General features: G+C 46.8%; 1 protein-coding gene across 1 annotated transcript in view; it reads right to left on the bottom strand.

Moving 5' to 3' along the window:
- Positions 1–21,943, bottom strand: part of RPTOR (regulatory associated protein of MTOR complex 1) — a 425,447-nt gene that overhangs the window by 328,460 nt on the left and 75,044 nt on the right. The window contains exon 2 of the mRNA XM_050764125.1: positions 19,014–19,116. Within this exon, the coding sequence (XP_050620082.1) occupies positions 19,014–19,116 (103 nt within the window). The remainder of the gene's footprint in view (positions 1–19,013; positions 19,117–21,943) is intronic.

Here is a 21,943-nt window from a genome sequence, read left to right on the forward strand (position 1 = left end):
TTTCCCACAAAAAAAATCTGTTTCACAAACATACATTCATGTCCAGGATTTACCCGTTTATTTCAGGAGTGGGCTCCAGAGCAATTACCTCTAAATCAGCAGTTCTCAAACTTGTTTGGTCTCAGGACCCCTTTGCACTCTAAAATTATTGAAAACCCCAAAGAGCTTTGATTTATGTTGTTGTATCTATCAACATCTACTCTACGTGAAATTCAGATAAGATTTTTAAAATATTTCTTTCTTCATTTTAAAAACAATAACAAACTCATTATATTTTAACATATTTATTATAAAAATAACTATTTTTTCAAAAAAGTTTAGTGAGAAGAGCAGCACTTTTGTACATTTTTGCGAATTTCTGGAATATGTGGTTTGGTCAAGGATGGGTGACTCTCATCCATTTTTGCATTCGCCTGTGGCAATTCATGGTTTCAGTGACTGCACACATGGAAACCCCTACCTCACACACATATCTATCATTAGAAAACAGAAGAGTATCTTAAAATGCTATTTTACATAATCATGACTCTTTTTGTTTGATACTACACCAAAAATTATCAAGTGGTAATTTCCTTCAGATTATGAGATGTACAATCTGAAACCACATCAACGAATTTTTTGTATGCTATCACATTAAAATTAACTGCTCTTTGCTGCACCTTGAGTGGATTTTTTACCCATAGATTATTTTGTACCATCATGCATTGACCATTTGGAAAATATTGGCTCACTGAACTATACAGATCTTATATATTTCATTCTCCAATTTTTTTTAAAAAATCCACACTCATTAACATTATCATGATCTCATCAGAAATGTCTTAAGTACTAAGAAGTTGCCAGGCTCAGCCAGGTGTGGTGGCTCACCCCGTAATCCCAGCACTTTGAGAAGCCAGGGTGGGTGGATCACCTGAGGTCAGGAGTTCGAGACCAGCCTGACCAACACGGTGAAACTCCGTCTCTTCTAAAAATACAAAAATTAGCCAGGCGTGGCGATGGGCACCTGTAAACCCAGCAACTCAGGAGGCTGAGACAGGAGAATCGCTTGAACCCGGGAGGCAGAGGTTGCAGTGAGCCGAGATCGCATCACTGTACTCCAGCCTGACAGGGTGAGACTCCGTCTCAAAAACAACCACCACCACCACAACAACAAAGAAGTTGCCAGGCTCATAGTGGTAGGTATAAGGTTTCCAAATTTTATTTTTTTTATTTGAAATCTCAAATTTTGTCAGTGGAAACAAACACGGTCAGTTGCTTTCCTTAACGTGACAGGCTCATGTCATTCATTTTCCAGAAAACAACTGCCAACTACTCCAGGTCTCTCTGTTGGGGGTAAAATGCCATCAAACAGCACCAGAGAATGCTACAGAGAAATGCTGCGTGAAAGCAAGAGCCAATCAATGCAGCAAATTTTGTTAGTGTCTTAAGAAATTCTCGTAGTCACCCCTACCTTCAGCAACCACCCGCCCATCAGTTGGCAGCCATCCACATGAGGCAGGACCTTCTGTCAGCCAATTAAATGCTAAAAGATTATGACTCGCTAAGGCTCAAGTGATCATTAACGTTTTTCAGCAGTTTTTTTTTTTTTTTTTTTTTGGAGACGGAGTCTCGCTCTGTCGCCCAGGCTGGAGTGCAGTGGCCGGATCTCAGCTCACTGCAAGCTCCGCCTCCCGGGTTTACGCCATTCTCCTGCCTCAGCCTCCCGAGTAGCTGGGACTACAGGCGCCTGTCACCTCGCCCGGCTAGATTTTTGTATTTTTTAGTAGAGATGGGGTTTCACCGTGTTAGCCAGGATGGTCTCGCTCTCCTGACCTCGTGAACCGCCCGTCTCGGCCTCCCAAAGTGCTGGGATTACAGGCTTGAGCCACCGCGCCCGGCCTTTTTCAGCAGTTTTTAAATGAAAGTGTGTATGTTCTTTTGGACACAACGCTATGGCACACTTCACAGACTACAGTACAGTGTAAAGGTAACTTTTATATGTACTGACAGCAAAACGTTCACGTGACTCGCTTACTGCAGTCGTCTAGAACCAAACCCGCAGTATAACTGAGAGGCACCTGTATAGTTTTTGGCACTATTTAATTTTTTTCTTTTTTAGCTATATGTATGCTGCTCTGATTTAAAAAAATTAAAAATAATAATAATAAATAAATATCATGACATTAATAAGATTCTACAACTGGAAAGGGCCTTCGCCCATAGATAGGTCAATGTCTTCAAGGGCTTTTCAAAACAGAGATGCCAGGCCCTAACCTTCTGGAAAGTCTAATTCAATGGTTCTAATTCAATGGACACCTCTGGCTGAAAAAAGCTTGGTAAAAATCAGGTAATATTTAACTTCTCTGGAAGAATTGTGGTAAATTTGTTATAATCCGTAATCCGTGACTTCAGAAATTACATACTGGTCTTCATTTCTCTCAGGAACAAGGTTCTAAGGTCTCAAAAAAAATCACAGTGATCCAAATCAACTGTGCTGTGATCAGACCCACAAGTTAGGAATGGATTGGGATCTGAAAAATAAAAAATTGGGGCCACGAAGTGCATAAACAAAGCAAAGGAAAGCAAAAAATAGCTTTAAGAAACAGATACCAAAGAGCAGGCCTTGCCACATGCATGGAGGAGCAAAGCAAGTGCACGGGGCTGGCCGGAAGGCACTGAGCGCACAGGGCTGGCTGGAAGGCATTGAGTTCAGTCACCCATACTTAACTGCGGCAGCCAGCATGGTCGCAGCCCGCAGCTGTCATCTATGGTAAGAAAACAGAAATGGTCTCCTCTGTACAGAGATAAAAGACCTATCCATGCATCACGACGGTCAGCGGTGGCTCACGCTATGCATGCTCTCCAGTGAACCATGGACAGAGGGAGAAGGGAGGGAGTTCCCATTCAAGGAGTACCCCCTCCTTGGATTTCACCCCTTGGAAAGTCCAGGCCCTTCTCCCACCCCACCCTCTCCCCAGTGTTGACAGGAGGCAGACACTGTGGCACTTCCCTGCATCCCTCACAACATCCTGCAGAGACACGGGGGCCCTCGTTAGTAAAGGCAGCCTGGCAGCGGCCTCACTCTCCCTGCCCTGACTCAGGTCAGGACACCTGCCCACCCAGGAGGGGTGAAGCCACTGCCGGCTGCTCACCAGGCTGTGACCAGCTACATGGAGCTATAACCTCCTATCCACTGGGAATCTCTGTGGTTAGTTAATTGCATGGTTCTCTCCCAAGAATAGGACACTGGATAGGAGAGCTGAAATGAGAAGCAGAGGAAAAGACAGGAAAGAATGAGGTCAAATAAAACAATGCATTTAGCATTTGATTAAGTATAATGTAAATAAACTAAAATTACATTCCCCCATGGATATTGCTGACAATAGTATCAGTCTGATGTGGGGTGAGGTGGACAGATCATAAATTTAAAATTGTAGTTGTGTCTCTAATTCCTTTTGAGTTTCAATTGAAGGGGAACCTGGGAAAGAACTAACGAAACTTTAGCGGCGAGTGAGTGTCTGGGTAACTTGATGAATGATGTGGATGGGTAGGTGGATGGAAAAGGAGACGGTAATTCGTATTTGTATAAAATGTTTAGCTCTTTACAAATTTTCCTATTTGCAAGATTTTCAGCATAACCCCTCTGAATTTCAAGACACTTAGAACTTTGCACTGAAAGGAACTTGGTCCAACCCACCTCATGGGACAGAAGGGTAAGCTGAAGTTAAAGCAGTCAGATGACTTGGCCAAAGGTTACTGACAGTGCTGGCATTCAGCCAGCGTGAAGGGGTGCAGTTTTTTCTTTCTAAACCTCTCCATCTTCTTCCTATGCACCCAGTTTGATTACCCGTCCTATCCATTTCACCTTCCAAAGAGCTGGTGCTCCACCATCCACTGCTAACGAGTTCACCCAATCCGCAGCACTTCATGACGCTACTGAGACCATCCCACCTCCCAGCTGGATTCCTGAATCTGACCCAATGACTCCAAAGCGGGTGGTGCCCCAGGCACGGCCAGGGCCACCACTGACCTAGTCTTTCTCTTCTCGGTCCACCCTGAAGATGGGCGCTGGCCGACCCCCTCCCCTCAGAAGCCCACAGTGACGGCTGTGTGCTCCATGTAGATGGAAAGCTGTCGAAAGTGGAGACCCAGCAGTGGGGCTGGGGGAGGAGACCCATAGGTGACAAGATTAGGCCTCTGGGCCACTGGTCATGTTGTTCCTCAAGCTGGAGTCCATAGGCATGATCTGTTTAGGATACACTTGGGTTAGGTGCGGTTTCCTATGTGTGCTATCCTTTCCTTCAATGAAAAGTTCGCACTGAAAGCCCTGTCCAGCACTCACCGCTCAGACAATCTTTGTAGCTCTTTGTACCTTGTATTTAGTAGACACTTAATAAACATTTGTTAATTGACTTATTAACTGAGTGCTGCCTACTAAATGAAGTGCAAATTCTCTGTGGCTTTCAGGGACTCTGTCACTCATTAGTTGTGTAGCCTTAAACAACTCATTTTTGACTGAGAAAATACATAATGGCAAAAGGGCTACTTTGAAATTAGAAATGGTTTTTAATGAGTCTTTGTTCTCCTAACCATAATGCCGTCCCTGTCTGTTTTGTAATAATCAGTCCTGTACACAGTGAGAAGTGTGTGATCTTCCTCAGCTCAGGGGCAAAGCTCGGAGCCACACAGCTGCAGGCACCCGGGGCAGGAAAGCTTTGGCCGGGACCCGCAGCCCTTGCGGCATCTGTGGGGCTGGGATGGGAGCCGTACAGGAGCCATCTTGTACAGTCTAGCACTGTTCTAACCACTAGGCCTCACTCCTCACATAGCTACAAAATTATATTCTTGTGTTGCCTATTGCTGTATTATACAAAAACCAGGAGCTATACGGATTTTCAGCAGGTATGAGGGGATGAACATGTCCTGTTTTAAAAACAGTCTTCACTTTCGAAAGTAGATAGAGGAGAGAGGCGGGCTCCAAGCAGTTAAGCTTCTTCTTTCAGATTCCTTCAGAGGGAAGCGGAGATACCACCTTGAGACACCAATGCAACTGGGCAGAGAAAACAGTGTGTGAAGCCTGGACAACAAAATGAGACCCCGTCTCTACAAGAATTTTTTTTAATTAATCGGCGTGTTGGTAGCATGCCTGTGGTTCCAAATACTCAGGAGGCTGAGGTGGGAGGATCGCTTGAGTCCAGGAGGTAGAGGCTACAGTGAGCCACGATCACACCACTGCACTCCAGCCTGTGTGACTCCGTCTCAAAAAAGGAGAGAGAGGGGGGGAGAGAGAGAGAGAGAGAGAGAGAGAGAGAGAGAGAGAGAGAGAGAGAGAGAGAGAGGAGGTGGAGGGGGGGGGAGAGAGAGAGAGAGAGAGAGAAAAGAAAAGGAAAGGAAAGAGAAGAGAAGAGAAGAGAAGAGAAGAAGAGAAGAGAAGAAGAGAAGAGAAGAGAAAAGAAAAGAAAAGAAAAGAAAAGAAAAGAAAAGAAAAGAAAAGAAAAGAAAAGAAAAGAAAAGAAAAGAAAAAAGAAAAGAAAAGACAGCATTTTAAACCATGAACCCCAAAGAGCCAAGGTTTCAGCTGCAGGCACAGAGCTGTGCTGGAGCATAGGGCTGCAACTGGCCGTGGCTAACGGGTGCTACTGACCCCCCAGGCCCAAAGGCAGCCCAGCTGGTGCGCCAAAACCCAGCCCCTCGGACCTCAGAGTGTGCGCTCGCGCTCCTCCTTCGGCTCTCCGCTCTTCCCTCCCACTGCCGGCCCTGACGTCTCTGCTGCAGCATTCTCTGGCCTCCAGGCCGTTCAAGCTTGGCCTCGTACTGGCCTCTGTTCTACTGCATGAGTCCTAGTCTCACCTCCCCAGCTGTACTACCACTGCCTTGAAAGCAAGAGCGCAGCTTACAGTTCCTTGTGCATAGCACTATGCTTAACATATACGTTTCCACCTCACCAATATTTGTTAACCAACTTGACTAGTCCATGAATCCCTAATGGTTGCAAGAATCAATGGGGAAGTCCATGCAAGTCCTCTGTAAGCCACCGCCAAGGGCGATCACGACTATTTTCAGCTCGTCTACCCAAGGTCTCTTAATGCTCACGTGTATGCATTAAGAAGAGAAAAACAAAGCTAAGAGCCTCCCAAATGTTCCCTTGGGATGACAGAATTTCCATGCATCTGACAAACCTTTGGCATTCCCACCTCTTCGGATAACAGCTACCATTAGCTGGCACACAAAACCACTTCCGCTAAATGATACCCCCTGCTCAGCATGCAGCTCATTCGCACTCTGCTGCCACAGCTGGTTCCCCAAGAGTGGGGCACACACAGCTCTTCAGCAGGACTGTTTTCAGTATTACTGTTGTAGCATTTAATGTCGGGCCATAAAACAAAACAGCCTCTCCCGTGCCTCTCTGAAAAGAGACAAGTGTCACTTCCATGAACTAGAACAGCATCTTATTATCCAGAGAAGGGAGGAGCAGGGGTGGGAAAAGAGGCCTCCGCCGTCGGCAGGGGCAGGGCTGGAAACGCAGGTGCGTACTGCGACCCCTTCTCGCCAGTTCCAGCATGCTCAGGACCTGGATCCCATTTCTCACGAGCTGACTCCACAGCCCCGGGCTTCATCTGGATGACCTAGCAGGGAGGCCACACCGTCCAGAGCCGCGCTGGGCACTGGCCCCTTGTTTGCTCACAGACAGGACACCTGCTCTCCCTCAGCTCTGGAAGGAGTGCTGTCTTCCTGTGTGGTTCAGGCACAAACAGTTACCCAAAAACAAACAGAAAGGTAAGGCTGTGTCTATTTTTCAAGCTTCTCATACCCCTCCGACATCAGCACAGACCACCTTCCGCTCCACCCCATCCTGCCCAAAAACGAGCCCCATCCTCAGGGTTCCACATAAAGCACAGGGGATTCACACATATTGCTATCTGACATACTGGATGTTTAATCTGTACAACGAAATAAGCAGCACCATGCATCTACTCCCAGAATCTGCTGGAGACCTTCAACCCTGAGTAAGTGGCTGTCCCTCAAGGCTGCACGCCCGGCGGTGGGGCTCAGTGAACTGTGTTCACTGCAGCCCTCTTTCATAGTCAGCCCCACAGAAAGCAGCGGGAGAGGCACGGATTCAGGCAGCAGCTCGTGCAGCACTGTGGCCCCTGCTCCCCATGCAGCACTGGGGCGTGTTGGGGGTGTGGGTGATCTGGAGTGGGAGTACTGGGGCGTGTTGGGGGGTGTGGTGATCTGGAGTGGGGGTACTGGGGCGTGTTGGGGGTGTGGGTGATCTGGAGTGGGGGTACTGGGGCGTGTTGGGGAGGGGTGTGGGTGATCTGGAGTGGGGGTACTGGGGCATGTTGGGGGTGTGGGCGATCTGGAGTGGGGGTAGTGGGGCATGTTGGGGGGTGTGGGCGATCTGGGCGATCTGGAGTGGGGGTACTGGGGCGTGTTGGGGGGTGTGGGGCGATCTGGAGTGGGGGCACTGGGGCGTGTTGGGGGGTGTGGGCGATCTGGAGTGGGGGGTACTGGGGCGTGTTGGGGGGTGTGGGTGATCTGGAGTGGGGGCACTGGGGCGTGTTGGGGAGGGGTGTGGGCGATCTGGAGTGGGGGTACTGGGGCGTGTTGGGGAGGGGTGTGGGTGATCTGGAGTGGGGGTACTGGGGCATGTTGGGGAGGGGTGTGGGTGATCTGGAGTGGGGGTACTGGGGCATGTTGGGGAGGGGTGTGGGTGATCTGGAGTGGGGGTACTGGGGCATGTTGGGGAGGGGTGTAGGTGATCTGGAGTGGGGGTACTGGGGCATGTTGGGGAGGGGTGTAGGTGATCTGGAGTGGGGGTACTGGGGCATGTTGGGGAGGGGTGTGGGTGATCTGGAGTGGGGGTACTGGGGCGTGTTGGGGGGTGTGGGCGATCTGGAGTGGGGTACTGGGGCGTGTTGGGGGTGTGGGCGATCTGGAGTGGGGTAGTGGGGCGTGTTGGGGAGGGGTGTGGGTGATCTGGAGTGGGGGTACTGGGGCATGTTGGGGAGGGGTGTGGGTGATCTGGAGTGGGGGTACTGGGGCATGTTGGGGAGGGGTGTAGGTGATCTGGAGTGGGAGTACTGGGGCGTGTTGGGGGGTGTGGGTGATCTGGAGTGGGGGGGGTACTGGGGCGTGTTGGGGGGTGTGGGCGATCTGGAGTGGGGTACTGGGGCGTGTTGGGGGGTGTGGGGTGATCTGGAGTGGGGGTACTGGGGCGTGTTGGGGGGTGTGGGCGATCTGGAGTGGGGTACTGGGGCGTGTTGGGGGGTGTGGGTGATCTGGAGTGGGGGTACTGGGGCGTGTTGGGGGGTGTGGGCGATCTGGAGTGGGGGTAGTGGGGCATGTTGGGGGGCTGTGGGCAATCTGGAGTGGGGGTACTGGGGCATGTTGGGGGGTGTGGGCGATCTGGAGTGGGGGTACTGGGGCGTGTTGGGGGGTGTGGGCGATCTGGAGTGGGGGCACTGGGGCGTGTTGGGGGGTGTGGGCGATCTGGAGTGGGGGTACTAGGGCATGTTGGGGAGAGATATGGGTGATCTGTAGGGGGGTACTGGGGCTGATGCTATGTTCTGAATGTGTCTCCCAAAATGTACATGTTGGAACAGAAGCCCAATGTGATAGTTTGAAGAGATGGGGCCTTCAGGAGGCGATCGTGTCTCATAAAAGGGCTGGAGGGAACTAGTCACACCCTTCTGCCTTTCTGTCCCTTCCACCGTGACAGGACACAGTGTTACAGCACTGGAAGATGGACAGGGCCCTCAGGAGGCACCAGGCCTGCCAGTGCCTTTATCTTAGACTCCTCAGTCCCTGGAACTGTGTGAAATGCATTTCTGTTGTTTATAAATTACTCAGTCTTGGGTATTCCGTTACAGCAGCAACAACAGACTAAGACAGGGTTGTAGGGGTCGGGATGCTTGGGTGCCATGACGTAGCGGTCGGGGTATTTGAGGTGTTGTGATGTTGGGGTAGAAGTAGGGACTGGGGTTGGGGCGGCGGAGGTGAGGACCAGTCTCTGCACCAAACTGGGTCTCTGCTCCCAGTTAATTCCCCAGCCCCACTAGCTCCACTTTACAGATGAGGAAACTGAGGCCCAAAACAGTTAAATGTGTAGCACAGCTGGAAGGAATAAAGCTGGAGTCTTAACACAAAATCTCGATTTCCAGTAATAGACCTCAAAATGCTAAGACCAAACATAAAATCCTGAGCTCTGACTTCTAAACGGTAACAGGTTTTTAAGTAATTTGATTGCCCCAATCCCTGTAAGGAAGGCTTCTTCCATGGCCCCAGTCATTCTCATCTTGAGGAAGGCAGAGCAAACCCATCGCCGAGCCCAGCCCCATCACTAGCACCCCACTCCTCGCCTTCCTGGCCAAGCCGCCCCACAAGCTTCCCCACTTCATCTGCCTTCACTCTTCAGGTCGCTACAATCAGCCCGGACCCCACCTCTCAGCCTTGACAATGCTGACCAGAAGCTCCTCCATGCACTCATCCAGAAGCACGCTAGTCCTCCTCTTCAGTACCCCTCTCTGCACCCTCAGGGCCCTGCCTCTGCCCCACACCCTCTGGTCTAGTTCGTGCTATGCGGTGACCTCCCCTGGGTCCTCTAGTCTATAACAAGCCCCCTTCTCCCACCGGATCCTCTTTCTGCTGGATGGTGGCTCCACTCGGAGGTTCCTAGAAGCACCTCACCATGTGCAAATGGAATCCCACCATCTGCCCAGCCGGCGCAGCTCCCAGTCTTGGTTACTGGTGTATCATCCTTCCCTTGGCTGGCCAGGCCTGAAACCTAAAGCACTTGTTGAAAATGCTAAAATCCCTTCTTTTAACAATCCTAAAGCCACAAGGTGGGTCTGGGCAAAGCTGGCATCTGCCCCAGGATGATGGGAGCCACAGTGGCCTGGAATGAGCTGTCAAGTCTGACTGGGCCCAGAGCCCGTGCAGACGAAGAAGGAGAGGTGTGGTTGCAGGGAGGTGACCATACGGGTGTTGGACCAGGACAGTGAGAAAGGCAGACACTGGGAGTGAAACGGCGAAGGATAACGGGGTCAGAGAGGGACAGCAATGGCAGAGAGGAGAAGAGGGTCCACACAGGAGGAGGTACCACATTAGCCAATACAATAAGGACAAAGGATACCAAGGTTGTCACTGTCAGAAGATGGAGCTACAAATATGGAAAACCCCCATGAGGTGGAATAGGCATGAATGTAAATGTAGAGAGGCACAGAAATACTGAGACAAACGTGTATAGAGAGAAGCACACGTACACAGTATGCACACACACACAGTATGCACACGCACAGTATGCACACGCACACAGCATGCACACACACAGTATGCACACACACAGTATGTACACGCACACAGTATGCACACACAGTATGCAAGCACACACGGTATGCACAAGCACACAGTATGCACACACACAGTATGCACACGCACAGTATGCACACAGTATGCACACGCACACAGTATGCACACAGTATGCACGCACACAGTATGCAAACACACAGTATGCACACGCACAGTATGCACACACACACGGTACGCACACACAGTATGCACACGCACATGGTGTGCACACACAGTATACACACACACAGTGTGCACACAGTATGCACACACAGTATACACACGCACATCAGTATGCATGCACACAGTATGCACACACACAGTATGCACACGCACACGGTATGCACACGCACACGGTATGCACACGCACACACCGTATGCACACAAAGTATGCACATGCACACATTATGCATACACACAATATGCACACACATAGTATGCACACAGTATGCACACGCACACAGTATGCACGCACATAGTATGCACACAGAGTATGCACACACACAGTATGCACACGCACACAGTATGCGCATGCACAGTATGCACCCACACACACAGTATGCACACACAAAGTACGCACACACACACAGTACGCACACACACAGTATGCACACACACAGTATGCACACACCCACAGTATGCACACACCCACAGTATGCACACACATGCATTTCCTTGCTCTGTCCAGCAAGAGAGGTCCCAGGAGCAATAGCACGTCAGTTCAAAGAGAACACCTGGCACCCACATCTCAGTTTCTAACACCACATTCCACTAGGAGGAATAAGGCTGCGAAAAAGACTAGATAAGACAAAGTAAGCACATGCTCCATGAATGATGGAAGCAAGACAGAAGTCAAAGAATCCGGTCCAATGGGTTCCCAACAACCAGAGGCAGACAAGCTCGGCACCAAAGGATAACACTGGATTCTAAAACCACTGAATGAAAATGGAGGCCATGAGTTCAAAATGAAGAAACTGAAAGTGACGAGGAAAGGAATATTTGCATAATCTCAAAGCACTTCTTCCTGAAAATACCTTTCAACTACAAAGGGGAATTTCACATGAGGTCCAGCAGGCGCCAGCTTAATCAGCTGAGAAGATCTGCATGACCAGTAATGGATAAATCACAGCCCCGCACCACCCGGCGCAGCCCGCGTGAAGCAGGCAGCTCTGCGCAATGCTCCTGCCAGCGAAGCATGACCTAAACGGAATCATCAGGAGACACCGGAGACGTTCTACTAAACCAAGAGGCTGCCATCTTCACACGCCCGGGTCGGGGTGTCACGGAATGCCTGTGGAACTGCTTTAGACTGAGGGAGAGGAAATTAGGATGGCGCATGGATGAGCAGGATTCTGGTGCTACAAAGGACATTCCTGGGACACTGGCAAACCTGCATGCAGCTGAGGCTTACGTGGTAGTCACACATCCATGCGAATCTCCTTGATTTTGGTGACTGCATTGTTGTCTGGAAAGAGAAACTCCCCGTTGGCAGGAATTACACACTAAGGAATTCAGAGGTGCTGAAGCACCATGTCAGCAGCCTTCTCTCAATGAATCAGAAAGGAAACAGCTTAGTACTATACTTGCAACTTTTGCAACTTTTTTTCATAATAAAAAATGGGCCTACTGTGGTAGCTCATGCCGGTAATTTCAACACTTTAAGAGGCTGAGGTGGGAGGATCACTTGAGCCCAGGAGTTCGAGACCAGCCTGAGCAACAAAGTGAGACCCTGTCTCCACAAAAAATTTTAAAAGCATGGGAGATGCACGTCTACAGTGCCAGCTACTCAGGAAGCTGAGGGAGGAGGATGGCTTGAGCCCAGGAGTTTGAGGCTGCAGTGAGCTATGATCACGCCACTGCCCTCCAGCCTGGGCAACAGAGTGAGGTCCTATCTCAGAAAAATGAAAATTTTAAAGTAAATAAATAAACTAAAAAATAAAATGTGGGCTGCTACACACTCCTGCAAATGTGCTGATTCCAATCACTAGGCTTCTTGTCCTCTCATGCCATATTGTTAAAACCACCATCACCAGGACCAGGCACCTGCCCACTTTTTAATAAAGGCCAAATAAAATTTTTCCAACTTAGAAAAAGCACATGCCCTTCTAAACTCAAAACTCACTTGAAATTATTAGAAAGCAGACTATATTTCTAAACTGCAGAAAAACTTTTAAAACACAATTTTCAGAAATCTCAATTGCCGGATCTTCCACACCAAGAAAGCAGCATGGAGTTCTTTCCATTCTCATTAACATTGTGTAAATACTGATCAAAGAGACTGTGTGGGAGAGGGCGGTGAGCTCTGATAAAATCTCAGGCTCTTCAGGCCGGGAAGAGCAACTCGGATCCTCAGATGACACCACCTACACAACCCCACAGGGCCTGCGTGTCGCCGGAGCACACACAGGGATCTGTATGAGGAGGGCTTCTTCTAAAAGCCCAACATAAGCATCGCTGCAGAGGAAGAGGAAACAACTGATTACATTCAGCTGTGACAAGGGACAGATGAAGCGGAAAGAGTCCACGGTGGCTAATAAGAAGTCAATTTCAACCAGCACAGTCACCGGGAGCCAGCAGTGAGCCAAGAGAGCATCTGAGAAAATCAGCCACAAAACACAGCGGCTCCATCATGGGGTGTGGGGGACACGCAGCCTGGAAGGGGTGAGGGAACTGTCATCCTAAAACACCCTCACGTAGTGAGACAGCCAAATAATGCAGGAAACACTTTATTTCCAATTCAAATCAGATTAGATTTAGATGAGAAGAGTTTGGGGTTTTTTGAGACAGGGTCTCACTGTGTTGCCCAGGCTGGAGTGCACTGGCACAATCACAGCTCACTGCAGCCTCGACCTCCCAAGCTCAAGTGATCCTCCTGCTGCAGCCTCCAGAGTAGCTGGGACTACAGGCATATCTGTCATCTCAAAATCAGCCACCATGCCCCCCTAATTTTCTAATTTTTTGTAGAGACATGGTCTCTTACTATGCTGCCCAGGTTGAGAATAATTTGTAATTTTTGTTAAAGTAATAAAGGGAACTTCTGCTTTTGCTTAGGATGTGGAAAGCTGGGGTGGAAAGAGTTGCTCCAACCCTATCAACATGAGAAAGCTGAATAATCACCAACATCATCACTTTTCTTGAGCTCATAAGAGAGCTGAGACCGCAGGGCAGACAAATAAACCAAATCCCACAGGCCCGTCCTCTCTGAGAGCCCAGGCACATGCACAGACCATCTTCAAAGAGCACAGGTCTGCAAAAGAAACCAGCTAAGATGGAAACGCGTCCTCAAGGCCCCACTGTGGGCTCCATATCCATGTGGAAACGCAGGGGGTCCAGGCACAAGGGGCGCTCACACTCCCCTGCGTGCACCCTCACTGCACGCTCGTGAGAAGCACCCACTGGAGGCAGCACAGAGTGTGGAGAGGTTAAAGCCCACCTGCCCCTAGAGACCTCCTCCCCTAGGAAGCAAAGCCAGATCCCAGGGGCCAGAAGCCCCTCAGTCCACAAGAACAGGCAAACACTCCTGTACCTGGAGGGTGGGAGGAGATACAGACAAAACCTACCTTGCTCACCCTGGGCTTAGAACACATTGTCCCAAGACACAGGTGAAGGGCATGGAGGATGGGGTGAGGGAAGGCGCAAAACAGCCTACTCCTGGGATAGGAGCAGAACACGCCCTGGGCACAGAATTCTACACTGAACCGAGGCAGACGTTTGCCACCACTGGGGGGACAGGCGAAAACACTGCAACTGCACTCCGCCCAAGGCCCAGACACCCAGGGCCTGCCTGAGACTAAAGAGAAACCAGGACCACAGAGAACTCCCACCACTCCACAGCCTGGCGCTGGGTCACTAGCAATGGAAATGCTGTGCCAGGAGACAGGCAAAGCCAGGGACCACTCGGTGCGGCAGGTGGGCAGGCACGGCTCAGGCTAGGGGTGGAGCAGGAACCCTGGGAAAACCCCCTGGCATGCCTGTGCCCACCCTAACACAGGAGGACCGTGCTGGTCAGCTTTACGTGTCCACTGGGCCAGGCCATAACATTCAGCAATTCAATCAAACACGAACCCAGGTGCCACAGTGAAAGCACTCTCTACACGTGGTGACATCCACCATCAGCTGGCTTAAAGGAGGTTTTCTTTGGTAATATTGGGGGTCTCACCCAATTAGTTGAAGGCCTTAAGAGCCAAACTGAGGTTTTCCTAAGAAGACATTTCTGCCTGAAGACTACAAGACATGCATGCGACATACATACATACATACATACACACTTATACTTACACACACACACACACACACACCCCTACTGCCCCTGTTTCTCTGGAGAACCTTGACTGATACAAGCACTAACTAATCACTCTAAGAACTAAGTTTCTGCTGCAGTAGGTATAACCACTACAACAACAAATTCCAACCCCAGTTAACTACTTACTAAACTATAGACTATACGACTTACCTCATTCGCTATTGTTCTACACACAATGTCCAGCATGCAATTAAAATTTATAAAGCACACAAAAAAGCAAGGAAAAGCACATTACAGTCAAGAGATAATAAAGGAATTAGGAGACTCAGACTCAGGGCTGACCCTGATTTCTGAACTATAGGTCAAGGACTCTAAGGTAACTATGACGAACGTAGCAGAGGCTCTAGAAGGAAAGGCGGGTGATATGCCTTTCCCCTAGAAATGGAAACTAAAATAGTCAATGGAAATGCTAGAAATAAAAAACCCAATATCAGAGAAAAAGAATTCCTTTGACTGGTTTATCAGCAGACTAACAAAAGCTCAATGCGACATGGGAGAGAACAAACAGGAAGAGCTGCGGGACAATGTCCAGCAGCGCAATACATAGAGAGCTGAGTCCCAGAACACAGACACACACAGAAGAGCTGTGGGACAATGTCCAGCAGCACAATACAAAGAGAGCTGAGTCCCAGAACACAGACACACACGGAAGAGCTGTGGGACAATGTCCAGCAGCGCAATACATAGAGAGCTGAGTCCCAGAACACAGACACACACGGAAGAGCTGTGGGACAATGTCCAGCAGCGCAATACATAGAGAGCTGAGTCCCAGAACACAGACACACACAGAAGAGCTGCGGGACAATGTCCAGCAGCGCAATACATAGAGAGCTGAGTCCCAGAACACAGACACACACAGAAGAGCTGTGGGACAATGTCCAGCAGCACAATACATAGAGAGCTGAGTCCCAGAACACAGACACACACGGAAGAGCTGTGGGACAATGTCCAGCAGCACAATACATAGAGAGCTGAGTCCCAGAAGAGAGAGAAAACATCCATAAATATTTGAAAAGATAATGGGAACTTTTCAAAGACGAAGACATCAAACTACACATCCAAGAAGCTCACAGAAACCCAAAAAGAATAAATTTCACAGGTGCAGTACTGTGCACCCATAGTCCCAGCTACTCAGGAGGCTGAGGCAAGAGGATCACTAGACCCCAGATGTTCAAGCACAGCCCAGCAGGGGCAACATTGAGAGACACCCATCTCTAAAAGGAAAAAAAAGGGTGGGGAGAATAAATTCCAAAACAAACGAACAACAAAAAAAAACTAATATGTTATAGATAAAGCTACTGAGAATACAAAGGGAACATCCTGAAGGTTGCCAGAGAAAAATGAAACAAAATATACCGAGAAACAAAGAATTACAGCAAACTTCTCAGAAACTGCTAGCCAGAAAATAACAGGTGACTATTTTAAAAGACAGTGCTGAAAGAGTCAACAGAAAATTATATACCCAGAAAAAATTCCTTTCAACCACAAAGACAAAACGAAGAGTTTTCCAAACAGAAATCTAGGAAAATATAATGCCTCTAGACCAGCACTGCAAGATATGTTAAAGTAAGTTCTTCAGGCATGATGATTATGATACCAGATAGAAACCTGGAACTGTGGAAAGAAATGAATGGTCCTCAAAACAATAAATATGAAGGTAAATATAAAAGACATCTATTCATTATTTTTAAAAATCTTTTAAAAAACTGACAGTTCAGCAGTTCCTTAAAGAATTAAACATACACTTGGCCAGGCACAATGTCTCACGCCTGTAATCCCAGCACTTTGGGAGGCCGAGGTGGGTGGATCACCTGAGGTCGGGAGTTTGAGACTAGCCTGACCAACATGGAGAAACCCTGTCTCTAGTAAAAATACAAAATTAGCCAGGCGTGGTGGCGCATGCTTATAATCCCAGCTACTCGGGAGGCTGAGGCAGGAGAATCGCTTGAACGCGGGAGGCAGAATGTTTACCCAGAGAAAATATGTCCACACAAAGATCAAGTGCTTATAGCAATTTTATTCATAACTGCCAAAAACTAGAAACAACCCAAATGTCTGTCAGTTAGTAAATGGATAAACAAATTGTGAGAGAGCCACAAAAATGGAATGAAGCAAAAAAACTACTAATACATGTAGCTACACAGAGGAATCACAAATAAATTCTTCTAAAGGAAAGAAGCAAGATATAAGAAACTACAAACTATATGTCACCACTTAAATGACATTCTGTAAAAGGAAAAAATCAGATTAACGGTTTCCAGAGGCCAGAGAAATGAGAGGGGATCGATTACAAAGGGGCCCGAGGGAACTTCCTTGGTGTGATAGAAATATTCTATACATTGATTATGGCATTTGTTACATGACTGTATATATTTGTCAGAACTTAAAGAAATGTACACCTAAAAAATGTGAACTTTACTGTATACAAATTGTATCTCGGCCGCGCGTGGTGGCTCACGCCTGCAATCCCAGCACTTTGGGAGGCCGAGGCGGGCGGATCACCTAAGGTCAGGAGTTTGAGACCAGCCTGGCCAACATGGTGAAACCCCATCTCTACTAAAAATACAAAAATTGCTTGGGCATGGTGGCTGATGCCTATAATCCCAGTTATTGGGAGGCTGAGGCAGGAGAATCACTTGAACCTGGGAGGCGGAGGCTGCAGTGAGCCGAGATCATGCCACTGCACTCCAGCCTGGGAGACAAAAGCGAGACTTGGTCTCAAAATTTAAAAAATTTTAAAAAAAAATTGTATCTCAATAAATTTGATGCTAAAATAAGAAAAGTAGATATCGTGTGGAATGGTTAAGAGCAGTCTCTGATGGAAGAAAAACTTTGCAAACTGCACCTCTGCTAAAGGACCAATATTCAGCATACATAAAGAACTCCTACAACTCAACAACAACAAAATAAACAACCCAATTCAAAAATGGGCAAAGAACTTAAATAGATATTTCTCCAAAGAAGACCTATAAATGGTCACAAGGCCCATAAAAGATGCTCAACATCACAAATCATTAGGCAAATGCAAGTTAAAACCACGAGATCCACTTCACACCCGTTAACATGACCATTAGAAAAATAAATAAATAACAACTGTCGGCCAGGACGTGGAGAAACTGGAATCCTGGTACACTGCTGATGGGAATGTGAAATAGTGCAGCCACTGTGGAAAACAATAGGTTGATTGCTCAAAAAACTAAACGCAGAATTACCATGTGATCCAGCAATTCCACTCCTAGGTATATATCCAAAAGAATTAAAAGTAGAGACTCAAACGGGTAGTTGTACACCCATATCACAGCAACATGATTCACGGTAGCCAAGAGGTAAAAACAACCTAAATGTCCATCAACAGATGAATGGTTAAAGAAGTGTGGTGTATCTATACAATGAAATACAATTCAGTCTTAAAACGGAATGAAATTCTGACACATGCTACAACGTGGATGAACTTTGGGGGTATTATGCTAAGTGAAAGAAGCCAGAAACAAAGGGACAAATACCTTATCAGTATGAGGTCCCTAGAATGACAAATTCATAGAGACAGACAGTGGAATGGTGGTTACTAGGGGCTGGGGGAAGGCAGGAATGAGGAGTTGTGTAATGGAGACAGAGTTTCCGTTTGGGGTGATGAAAAAGTTCTAGAGATGGACAGTGAGAATGCTTGCACAACATTATGAATTATTTCATGTCGTTGAATTGTACACTTAATAATTCCTAGAATGGTATTTTGTGTTGTGTATGTTTTACCACAATTAAAAAAAAAAAAAAAAAAAAAACACAGTCTCTGGACTTGAACTGCATAGGTTCAAATCCCAGCTCTGCTACTTATAGGACAACTGTGAGCAAATTACTAATCCCTATGTCTCATGTTCCTCAGCTCTCAAATAGAGATAAGCAATAAACCCCACCACACAGGGTTGTGAGCATTGTAAATTGTAAAGTGCTTCCTATGGTACCTGGCACACTAGAAGCACTCAGCAAATGCTGGCCATTGTTATGGGCCATGATCCATTATGTGATGCTTTGCTGGAAATGGTTCCATTTACCTTTTCTACATTTCCATGCAGGTATCAGTCATTCCATTTTTTTTTAAGTGTACATAGATACTATTCCAGACAGAACAAATTTAAAGTAGAAAATTATATAACCCAATAATCATTATCTTATTAATTTTTCTTGAAACACTTTCTCCACTACAAATCACAGGTGAATGCATCTGAAATTACTTAAAGGTGATGTGACTCCAAAAAGAAAAAAAATCCTGATTTGCACAGCTGGAGACAGACCCCTGGACCAGACCACAGGCTTGGCGAGCCCCGCCCAGCCCAGAGCCAGCCAGAGGGCCTTCGTGGCAGCGGGTGAGGGAGGTACTCACCAATCCAGCATTCCAAGCGCGCACAGGGCGTGGTCTTCACCACATCGGGAGGGTCCACACCAACATTCAGGCACAAAACTAAGGCAACACTGACTGTCTTCATCTGAAAGCATAACAGAAAAAAATATATATATATATTTCAATATGGAACTCATTTATGTGTTTTTCCAGCTTTTATAATGTTCCCCAGAACACTGAGCCCCTTCCCCACCCCGCTGCCCTCCAGCCAGCCCTCCACCTGTCACCTGGCTATCCCAGCCCTAGTGCAGGAGTGACGCCCTTCTCTGAAGGCAGGGTTTCACAGCAAGGGTGGCAGGTGGTGAGAGGGACGTAGCAGGAAGGGCTATTCTCAGGCTTATGATAAATCTCCAGAAACGGAATTATTTGATCAAAAGATATAAACATTTTAACACACTCAATACATTCTGCCAAATTCCTTTGCAAAAAAAATTACACAAATTTACACTCCCACCAGATATTAAACCAGATATAAAATCCTTGTTATTTAAAATCATCAATCATTTAATGAGAAAAGCTGTCGTATTGATTTAGTTTGCATTCGTTCACATCAGTGATGTTGCCTGGTTCTCCTAGCGTTGTTCACTGTTCTCACTGCCTGCGTTGTTCACCCTCCATGGACCATCTACTCATTCCTCGTACTTACACTGTGGCATGGCCACACTGACCTCTCGGCCCTCAAACCCACGGTTCCCTCTGCTGGGAGTTCCCCTCCCCTGGGTCACCTGGCCGGCTCTGACTGTCTCCTCGGATCTCAGTTTAAAGATCAATTTCTTGGGGAGGCCTTCTCTGGATACCCCTCAACACACCTTCCACACTCCCCATCGGGGTGGAACCAGCTGGGGAACGCTGCGATCGCACCTGTCCTTTCCTCCTGGCAGAGCGCCAGCCCATGGACACTCCTCAGTGGGCCAGAGGCTCAAGTCCACTTGTTTGAGCAAAACCCTGGCCCTGACTAGGTGCTAACTATATGCGGAATGAGGGAAGACATGTATTTCAGTACAGTGTTTCTGTTTTACACTGACCCTTTAAGCTGTCTGGATGTTACTTATTCTGGTATATGATACAAGAAAAGGATTAACTTTTTCTCATAAAACTAGCCAGTTGTGTCAATCTCTGTTAAATAATCTGCCTCAAACTCATAGGTGTGCACAGATACATATATTAATTCTCACAGAGACAAAATTCTATTACTGGGTAATCAAATTCATCCCATTAACCTATCAACCAATACTTCTACTAGTACTACATTAATTTAACTAATTTATCTTTATATTTCATAATACTTGGGTCATTTTTCACCCTCAAATTTTTTTTTATTTTACTTAGCTATTTATATTCACTTATTTTTTTCAAATCAGTTCTTCAATCTTTTAATCCCATTGGGATTTTTATTAAAATTGCACTGAACTAAAATTGCAATGAAGTTTAATTTGAACTTAATGTTAAGAAGTAACAGCCTCATAATATTCTATTTTCTATACAGAACATAATATGGTTCTCCATTTACTCAATGTTCCTTTAACTGTTTTCAGTAACATTCTTATAGTTTTCTTCACGAATAAATCCTGTGCATTTCTTACTGGGATTATTCCTAAGATCTGGGTGTTCCATAGATCAGTAGAGTGATGACAGTTAACATTAATTTAATTGACAGTACATTTCAAGCAGCTAGAAGTGTGTGGTGGTGTGCACCTGTGGTCCCAGCTCAGGAGGCTGGGGCAGGAGCATTGCTTGAGCCCAGGAGTTTGAGGGTACAGTGTGCAATGACTGTGCCTGCCAACAGCCACTGCACTCTGGCCTGGGCAACACAGCAAGACCCCATCTCTAAAAATAAATGAATAAATCATTTTTAAAATACCTAAAGAAAATAATTCGCATGTTCCTAGCATAAAGAAAAGATAGGCCAGGCACGGTGGCTCACCCCTGTAATCCCAGCACTTTGGGAGGCTGAAGCAGGCGGATCACCTGAGGTCAGGAGTTCAAGACCAGCCTGGCCAACATGGTGAAACCCCATCTCTACTAAAAACACAAAAATTAGCCAGGCGTAGTGGTGTGCACCTGTAATCCCAGCTACTAAGGAGGCTGAGACAGGAGAATTACTTGAACCCAGGAGGCAGAGGTTGCAGTGAGCTGAGATTGTACAACTGTACTCCAGCCTGGGCAATAGACCAAGACTCCATCTCAAAAAAAAATAAAAAGAAAAAAGAAAATGATAAATACTTAAGGTGATAGGTATCTCAATCACTCTGATTTGATTATATGAATGTATAAAATTATCACCAATAAAAATGTTTTTAATTTTTAATTTTAAAATTATTTCCAGATATTTCATGAGTATTTCAGGGAAATACGTATTTCCCCATAACAGTTTCTTATTGATAATTGTTGCTATATAAGAAAAATGGTTAGTTCCTTTACTACATTCTTAGTTAAACGTAATTGCTTTTTGGTGATTCTTTCAGGTTTTGAAAGTACACAACTATACTATCTAAGAAAAATAAGTCTGCCTCGTTCTTTCCAATAGATCATTCCTCTTGTTTCAGTTTTAGGTCTTCATCTTTTATCAGGAAAAAGCACTGAAAATCAGAACAACAAAAGTCACTGTATTTAATTAGTGACTTTATTTATGTGACCAATTTATTTATTTAGTGACCAATATTTAAGTAATATTTAAGTAATCGGTATCTATAATCCCAAATCCCAATTATTGTATAGCAAACTCAGCCTTTGCGGATACACTGCTTAAAACTAGACATTTTCTGGAAACGTTTCTGTGGTCTTCCTGTGGCCACGGCGAACACCTGTGAACACCTGCCTCACAACAGTTTTCGATCAATGGTGTTCCTTTCATGCTCTGTAATATGGGGAGGAACGGATTCAAACCGTGGAGCAAGTTCCAAGCTGCTTCC

This window comes from Macaca thibetana, chromosome 16, assembly GCF_024542745.1.
Source record: "Macaca thibetana thibetana isolate TM-01 chromosome 16, ASM2454274v1, whole genome shotgun sequence".
Lineage (NCBI taxonomy): Eukaryota > Metazoa > Chordata > Mammalia > Primates > Cercopithecidae > Macaca > Macaca thibetana.